Source organism: Chrysochloris asiatica, unplaced genomic scaffold, assembly GCF_000296735.1.
Source record: "Chrysochloris asiatica unplaced genomic scaffold, ChrAsi1.0 scaffold00004, whole genome shotgun sequence".
Taxonomy (NCBI): Eukaryota; Metazoa; Chordata; class Mammalia; order Afrosoricida; family Chrysochloridae; genus Chrysochloris; species Chrysochloris asiatica.
The window spans coordinates 31,196,841-31,206,150 of record NW_006408522.1 but is presented as its reverse complement, the minus strand read 5'-3'; the positions used below and the strand labels follow the sequence as shown (position 1 = coordinate 31,206,150).

At 35.0% G+C, this 9,310-nt stretch overlaps 1 protein-coding gene across 2 annotated transcripts in view; it reads left to right on the top strand.

Moving 5' to 3' along the window:
- The window catches only part of CASC4 (cancer susceptibility candidate 4), a 132,907-nt gene that overhangs the window by 115,971 nt on the left and 7,626 nt on the right, over nucleotides 1-9,310 (top strand). Inside the window, exon 9 of one of the 2 annotated variants that reach the window (XM_006831703.1) lies at nucleotides 5,885-6,052. The exons of the other annotated variant lie outside the window; for it this stretch is intronic. Coding sequence (XP_006831766.1) covers nucleotides 5,885-6,052 — 168 coding nt within the window. The remainder of the gene's footprint in view (nucleotides 1-5,884; nucleotides 6,053-9,310) is intronic. 2 annotated transcript variants of the gene reach the window in all.

Sequence of the window (9,310 nt, the reverse complement as noted above, 5' to 3'; positions counted from 1 at the left end):
ATAATAATCAGTGTAAGAAACAAGCTATATGAATGGTTGAATGTGAAGCTGATGATGTGCCCTGTAAACTTTCACTCAATCCAAAATAAAAACATTTAATTAAAAAAAAAAAAAGAGTATATGGGGAAAGGTAGAGAGAGAGAAAAAAAACGTACATCCAGAGTGCTTCTTAAAAGCCACATTGACCAGACTTCGGCTCTCATACTTTGGACATATCAGGAGACACCAGTCCCTGAAAAAAAGACATCATGCTAGGTAAATTGGAGTGTCAGTGAAAAAAGAGAAGACCCCCAAAGAGTTGGATTGGCACAGTGGTAGCAGCAAGGGGCTCAAGCATAGCAATGGTTGTGAGACTGGCTCAGGACTGGGCAGTGTTTCACTCTGTTGTGCTTAAGGTCACTATGAGTAGATACCGACTTGATGGCACCTAACAACAACACTTGTATAAAGTACATCGAAATGAGTTTTAAAGCTTAAAACTTTAGATGATGTGGAATGTATACATTTAGTCTGTATGGTATGAATTAAAGGAAGAAAGATGTTTGAAAAATTGCTTCATTCATTCCAGAAATGGAGTTACATAGTAGAGATTTAAAAGCTACTGTGTGTGTTGGTTCTTTGTATTTTCATGTTTAAAATGTTGGTAGGATGTCATCTTATTGCTGATCTACTCTGCTGTTGTTGTTGTGTGCTATCAAATCGATTGTTGACATATAGTGATCCCATGTGAATGAGTTGAACTCCCCTATAGAATCTGTTGCACAGACCTTTTTAAAGTGTTGAAGACTAAAGATGTGAGTTTGAGGATTCAAGTGTGCTTGACCCAAACCATGGTATTTTCAGTAACCTCACATGCATGTGAAAGCTGGACAGTGAATAAGGAAGACTGTAGAAGAATTGATGCTTTTGAGTTATGGTGTTGAAGGAGAATATTAAAAGCACCATGGATTGCCTAAAGAACTAACCAATCTGTGTTGGAAGTAGTATAGCCAGGATGGCCAAACTATCTCATATTTCAGACATATTATCAGGAGGGATCAGTCACTGGAGAAGGATATTATGTTTGGTAAAGTGGAGGGTCAGAGAAAAAGAGGAAGACTCCTGCCCCCACCCCCAATGAGATGGATTGGCACAGTGGCAGCAGCAGTGGGCTAGGCGTAGCAACAGTTGTGAAGTTAACCTAGGACTGGGCAGTGTTTCGTTCTGTTGTGCATAGTGTCTCTGTGGGTCAGTACCGACTTGATGGCACCTAACAACAACAACAACAATATTTACAGGAACAGATTATCAGGTCATTCTCCCACAGAGCCACTGGGTGTGTTTGAACTGCCAACCATTTGGTTAGCACTTGAGCACGTAACTGTTGCACCCCCAGGCTCCTTGATTAATCTATTTCAGCTAATCAGCAGGGTGAAAATAATATTTAAGTGCATTATTGAATTTTGCTACAATTTCTGTAAAGAGTTAGCTATAAGGACATTTTGGAGCCCTGGTGTGGTGCTGAAGGATAAGCACTGGACTGCTAACCACAAGATCAGCAGTTCAAACCCACAGCCACTTTCAAAAACCAACTTGACAGCACACAACAAGGTACAAGTACCACATTATCTCCCTAACTTGCACAGCTTAAGCATCGTGGTTGCTGAGGGACAGAACTGAAGAAAAAAACTTTTTAAGTGAAAAGCTTCATAGGTAAAATTTAGTGTTTAACACCTGCTGAAACACCACAGATTTATACCATAACATGAGAATAGCCACTCCTTTGATTTACAGCTTTTTTTCTGTAAATATTTTATGATTCTCAAATCTCCATGTCTAATCCCAACTTTGCACCAAAATTCTTGTGCCATATTTCCATGTGTAAAACATTTTCATTTGGATAATTTTTAAATCCCAAGTTCATTTTCATTTGGATATCTTACGGTAACCCCAAATTCAACGTATCTAAAATGATTACTTGCTTTCTCATACCTTCCCGTGTTTTTAATTTGGGCTGTAACAACATCCAAACCCACTGCAGTCCAAGTCTATGCCAACATTGAGTAAAACTGCCCCATGAGGTTTTCAAGGCTGTGAATCTTTACAGAAGCAAACTGTCACACCTTTATCCCACAGTCAATGGGGGATTGGAATCCCCAGTTTTTTGGTTAGCAGCTGAGCTCTTTTAGCCGTGTTCTACCAGGGCTGTCTATTTTTGGTATTGTAGTTAGTTAAGTGCTGTCTCATAGCAACCTTGTATAGGGTTTCCAATGAGTAGCTGGTGAATTTGAGCAGCCGACCTTGCTGTTCAACCGACCTTTTGATCCAGTGCTTATTTTACACTGCCGCACCAAGACTCCATTTTTGGTATGTTGCTGTTAAGTGCTGTAGACTTGGTTCCGACACATAGCGACCCGGTATAGGGTTTCCACAGAGCAGCTGATGGGTTTATTTTTAGTTTCCATGCTAGGATTTTGGAATCATTCTTTGACTCTTGTCTCTCTATTATCCCATATTTTCCATTTGTTTTTGTTAAATGTATTTGATTCATCCTCTTCCTTACATTTCCTCATATAGCTCTCTATTTTAGACCCTGGCTTTTCACTTGATTAGACTTTATATTTAAAGTTTTCCGAAACTCTTGTAATTCATTCTGCTGCTAAAATGATGGTGTGATTAGATCACATCATATCATTGAGTCACCTGTTTCACGGATGTTTACTGAGCTATTATTTATAAATATGGTACTCTTCTGGACAGCGGAGATATGTGGTACACAAGGTAGATTAGATCCCTGGTCCTGGGGAGTTTAAAAGAAAACAGGACAACTGTTGTCTAGTTATCTAGTGCTGCTTGTAACAGAAACAGTACAAGCTGGTGGCTTTAACAAACAAATTGTAACTCTCACAATTTAGGAATCTGGAAATCTAAAGTGAGAGTGCTGGCTCTGTGTGTTGGCTCTGGGGACAGGGAAAGGTCCTTGTCTTCTTTCAGCATCTGTAATCCTGGCATTCCTTGTAGATCCCCTTGTGACTTGTCTTCAGTCTTCCCTTGGACCTAGGAGTTTCTCAGTGCAGGGGGTGGTACAGTGAAGGTTTTAGTTCTTTCTCCAAACTTGAAAATTCTGTATATATAGATCATTGTTATTGTTGATAGGTGCAATGGAGTCCTGGTGTGGAGCTGCAGGATAGTGCACTGGACCACACAAGGTCTGTTTGAATCGCAAGATCAGCAGTTCAAACTCACCAGCTGTTTCTTGGAAACCCTATGCAGGGTCACTATGAGTTGGAACTAACTTGATGGCACTTAACAACAAAATGTCTTTATGGGAACAGAAAATCTCATCTTTCTCCTTCGGAGCAACTGGTATGTTTGAACTGTTGACCTGTGGTTAGCAGTCCAGCACTTATCTTATAGCGCCACCAGTGCTCCCATGTATATATATATTAGCAAAGATCACTAACAAATAGCGATTATGTGGTCATCCATTTTTCTCTTTTATTCTTATCTGTGAGTATCACTGTAATTACAGTATTTTTATGGCTGAGTTCCATTAGATCACTAGTTAAAACCTAAAAAAAATTAAGCTAGCTTTAAAATTTTTAATCTTCCATATTTCATTAGACTGCTCCTCACAAGTTTGGTAGCTTAAACCCACCAGCTGCTGTCTTGGAAACCTTATACAGGGTCATAGTAAGTCAGAAGCAACTGGATACATACAGCAACATATTTCATAAAACTTAAGCTTTAATTTTTTTTAGTTTTTTCATAGCTCTGATAGAGATTTTAAAAGTTTTTTCAGAGGAAATGGAATGTTTTAAGAATTCACTGATAACTTCCATATTAACATGTTTATATTAATTTAAAACAGAAGTTTCACATTGCATAAAAATGGTTTAAATGTACTGTTTTGCCCATAAATAAACACTGCATATTAAGGAAAAGCGAATATATATTTCTATAAACGTTCCCATTTCCTGCTTACATTGGCATCATTTATTTTATCATTAGAGAAAGACATACTAATAAGAGCCATGATGTTTAATGTTGTATTTACCAGAAGACATCAGGCTTGCTTTCTCACGATTAACTTATCCTCTCAGAACTGACTTGATGGCAACTAGTTCTACTCTTAGCCTTTTCTTTTTCTTTTCTCTCATATAGCCATTTTTCCCCCTAACTTTATTTTATCAACTTTCCCATTCATACATTCATTTATTATTTTACACACTCCAACTTTATTCTAGAACAGATTTAAGAGGACTTCATACTCTTTTATTGGTCCCAATTGCTTTTCTAGTCTTTTGTTGTTCTGCCCTGTCTTAAAAACCTATGTGTGGTTTATTCTTTAATTACTTTTTTATTGACTCTTATCTTTACCTAGCAATTATAGCAATTACATTAACTTGATGATGTGTGTCCCATCTGTAGAATTACAGATTAATACCTCCATAATTTTTTCCATTTGTATTTAACCTTTCTTTCCAAAGGAAGTTGTTAATTTTCTTCTTGATAAATGTCCCACTGCAGTATAAATTGCAATTTAATACATCAAGATTTTATCTGTTAATGTTTATGGCTAAAAGTAGTTATGTGATGGAAGGTAAGAATTTAAAATGCAGCTTTTTATTGCACATACACTAGGAAAAACAAAATTTAACAGGAAGTAAAATTTTAGTAATAAAAGTTATAGATTATTGTATTTTTAGTTTTAAATTCTTATTCATCAATAAGTTAATATTATTTCTATTTTAAGGATTCAAATAAAATTTCTTTATATACTAATTATATTTAATGTCAAAATACAGCCTTATTTGTCTTTGTGAGTCACATTTTAGTGTGCCTAACATTTTTATTTTCAATATCAAATTGTTGAATACCTTTCTATAATGGGTAGTATGTCTATTGTTCTTCATGATTTCTAATTGATACGAATATGTATGATACAGCTGCCTTGTGTAGGTCAACTTCCTTAAGCTTCCTCTACTAGTGACTTTCTTATCTGGTTTGGGAAATGGGAATAGATAAATCAGAAGTGCTTGGTATGTTTTTTTAAACCACATGACCTTAGGGATTCTGATACCTTACTCTCTCTGTCATTCCTCCATGAAAATTCATGGCTGTATGCATCACTATTACTGAATGAATTTGAGATAACTCTTAGATGTGTTAGATTAGAAAAAAAGTAGAAATTGGAAAATTGTTTTTCTATGTTGCTATTAATAATGTCATAAATACAAAATTCTTTTCATTTTGTTTTTAGTTTATCTTAGTATCCAAAAAGAAACTAGTCTGCATAATAAGTGTTTTTTTTTTTAAGTTATCAAAATTATTCATGCAAAAAATGACTATAAATTTAAAATAGCTCTGGTAGCGTAGTAATCGGGCTGCAAACCTCAGGGTCAGCAGTTGGAAACTACCAGCTGTTCCGTGGGAGAAACATGAGGCGTTCTGCTCCCGTAAAGATTTACAGCCTCGGAAACCCTGTACAGGGTCACTATGAGTCAGAATCGACTCCACCGCACATAACAACAACAACAACAACAATATTGTGCCCAGTAACAAAATACTTACCTTCTTCTCATAAAATGTTGAATTAGACAGATAGTTATATCAGAAGTTATTGGTAATTAGGAAAACAGTCCTAAAATTTGTGCCCTTTTCTTTAAGAAAACACAAGGACTGAAATTAACAAAAAAGAGAAATTCTTAAGTAAAAGTTATTTTTAGAGTCTTCACTCTTTCCGACATTTGTGTTGGCTAACCTTCACAAAATGTGCTTTTTTAATAACCAATACCTTGAAAGTTGCTAGGTTTCATTTGTCTACTTTCTGATCTGCCTTCAGTATAGGTCCCTTCTTTTCTTCTCTCTTTACTCTTGAATTAATCCTCTACCTACTTCACAGGCCGATTCTTTGATGAGAATGAATCCCCTGTTGATCCGCAGCATGGCTCTAAACTGGCGGATTATAATGGGGATGATGGTAACGTAGGTGAGTATGAGGCAGACAAGCAGGCTGAGCTGGCTTACAATGAGGAAGAAGATGGTGATGGTGGAGAGGAAGACGTCCAAGGTGAGCGTGGGCCTGGCCTCCATGCTGTGACCATGAAATCCACCTCTTAAGTTTTTGGTTGAATTTGTGTAGACTTTCCCTTACTTATTAGTAGCCTTGAAATTAATGCAAAGAGATTCTAAGCAGTTTTCAGTTGTATTTTGAAAACTATTTTATGATACTGGTATTTATAGATCTATAAATAATTTCCATTTTTTAAGTAACTTCTTGGTATTATTAATACAGTTATAATTTAAAACTCTAAATCCCCAGAATTTTAAAAATAATTTGAAGTGTTTAAAATTACTCTAGATATTACCCAAGGCAAACACTTCAAGAAATATTTTCCATTTCCTTGTCTGAAAATATTTCATTACTCTAGGTACAAATATTTTTGTTTTAATTTTTTTTGTTTTAAAGGAAGCCACAGAGGGAACAGTTTCCTCTACAATAAGTAATATTTCACCACTGACATAGTATATATAGGAAGGCTGTTTTAAAATGTTTCACTGAAAGACTTTAAATTTATGTTTGTCAGTTTGAGAAGATTTATCTTTTATGTTTAATACACAGATTCAACATATGTTACCTCTGAGCTTTTAACTTAGTGAAAGTTCAGAATCTGTGTGCATGCAGCCCAACCTATGCATGTATATCAGAGTATGTTATTTTATTACAAGCTTTTAGGCCTGTTTTCTGCCTGCTTATCTTGTTTATTAGTATTTGTGGAACTTTTTCTCTTTTGTGTAAAAGTTTATTATAAATTTAGTACATGGTGTATTCAATTTCCATAATATGATGCATGAAAGTTTTTTCAATGTAATTTGTCATGACTTTTTTCTTAGGTCTTTTTGAAGTAACTAAAATTTTATTTAGGTTCATGATAAAACTAAGAAGAAAATATAGTTGTCCTTGAATACTATGTAGTTAATAGAAAAAAGAAAACTAGAGGCTCTCACTTCTACCTAGGCATTATTTTGATGATGCGTTATAGTTTGGGGAAAATATTTAAGGGGAATTGAAAATAGTTTGATAAATGCCTAGCGTTGTGTAAGGATGTTATTAATGAGAACACCTCAAACACATTTTACTAATATTGAATAAATCATACTCACTTTTTTATTTAATCCAACTCTTTTTTCAGAAGTTGTATCATTTTTTCATTGCTTTTGCTTTTCTTTATATTTATTTTAAATTATTTTTAATGTTTTCAAAAGGCTTTTTTTTTTTTTTACATAACCAGTTAGATTGTAAGCTCTTGGAGAGCAGGGATTTTCATTTATTTTGCCTTTTGTTTTGTTTGTATCTAGCTTTCATACCTATCTCCATGATACTTAGCACACATAGGGTCCTCAGTAAATGTTATTAACTAATAATCCCATGCTTCTTTTATTGAGCTTTTATTCTTATAACTGTGACTAAAGTAATGCTTTAACTTCTGGTTTATAAGTTTGCTTGTTTTACACCTTACACATTCCCTGAAGGGCTTCTTTCTATTATCATGTTGGATATCTTTGAGGTTTTTATTATCACAACTAATTCCACCCATAATTGACAATAATTTTTTATGATTTCTATTAGTATTTCAGTTTAGTATTTTTATGGTTCTTATGTGTAGAAGGCATTTATCTTTAGTGTCTTCTTTCTCCCTTTCCTTTACCCTTCTACCACACCCACCAGTTCCCAGTTCTGCCACTTTGCATTTCAAGCCCCCAGTACCCTAATACAGCCCTGTTCTTCCTTTCACAAGAAGAGAAATTAATTGATTGTAAGGAATATAAGGAAATGATATCTTGAATGTAGGAAGAGAGTCGTTAGGTTTTTGGTTTTCCTCAGTTGCAAATGAATCTTTCTACTTTTGTGAAGTATCTTAAAGGAAATGTTGTTATTATTAACATTGATGTCAAACAAACAAAAACCTGACTTCTATTAGTAACCTAAGAGATTAACTCTGAAAACATTATACATCTGATGGATAATGTATCCTTTAATACATTCTTTATTGTAATAAAGAGATGGAAGTTTACAGATTTCCTTTATTCTTATATTAAATCCAATAGAAGTTCTAGATTTGTATAATAGAATGTGACATACATGAATATTACTATGTATCTATAGAAGGCAACTTAGCATAATGCTTAAGTGCATGGATTCCATAGCTCCACCACTTTGTAGCTCTGTCACCATAAAGAAACTGCCTAACTTCTGTGCTTCAATTTCCTCATCTGTAAACTAGGGATAAATATAGTATCTAATTCAACAGGTTTGTAACTTGGATTAAATGACTTAATATTTCTTAATCATTTACATGAGTCTTTCACACTCTAAACACTAATGAGTATCATTTTTTTTTAAAAAAGTAAATCTAGATTGTTTTTATGAGTTGCCTACTTGAAAGGATAATTGTACTTTGGCCTGTGGATTATTATGTACTATTTAGTAGCATCTAACAAGTTCTGCCCTAGGGAGTTCTTGGTTGGAAGAGCTTGCATTATGGAGGTTGTTATTGTTGTTAAGTCCCTTTGAGTCTGTTCCTACTCATACTGACCCTGTATAGGGTTTCCAAGGAGCTAATGGTGGGTTTGAACTGCTGACCTTGTGGTTCACAGTCTAGTGCTTTCTTATTTTCAGAGTGAATTTAGGAGATAGTTAATAAATTATGAATGACTTTCTAATTACATTTCCTTCCTTTACAAGTCATTTTACATTGATGACTATTTACAGACTTTGCTGTTTTGTAAAATGAACTAAATTGTTAATTCATATGAGGGTAAGTAAAACAATATTGCTACTAGTGTTCCAGTTCATACATGCATGAGTTTATTCCAAATAAAGTGTTTAAACGTATCTCTGTCATCAATGGCTGCTTCAGACAAGTTCCTCAGTAATACATTTTTCTTGGTCTTGTTGATGTTGTTTAGTGCTGTTGACTTGGTTATGACTCAATAGCAACCCTGTATACAGTTTCCAAGGCTGTAAAACTTTGCAGGAGCAGAAAGCCTCGTCTTTCTCCCAAGGAGTGACTGGTGGGCTCGAACCACTGACCTATGGATGGCAGTCTAGTATTTATCCTTCAGAGTCAGTCACCATGCCCCTAATCTTGTTAGGGTACCTTTTAAAACCAGGGTATTTTTTTGTACCATCAAAAAAATCTATTTTGCCCAACAACGTTCAACAGACACCTATGAACCCGGGTGGAGACCTATTTGGCCAGCAGTGTGGCAAGACCTGGGGAGTCTTGGGCCCAGAGTCAGTGACATAGCCACAGAGGACTAGAAT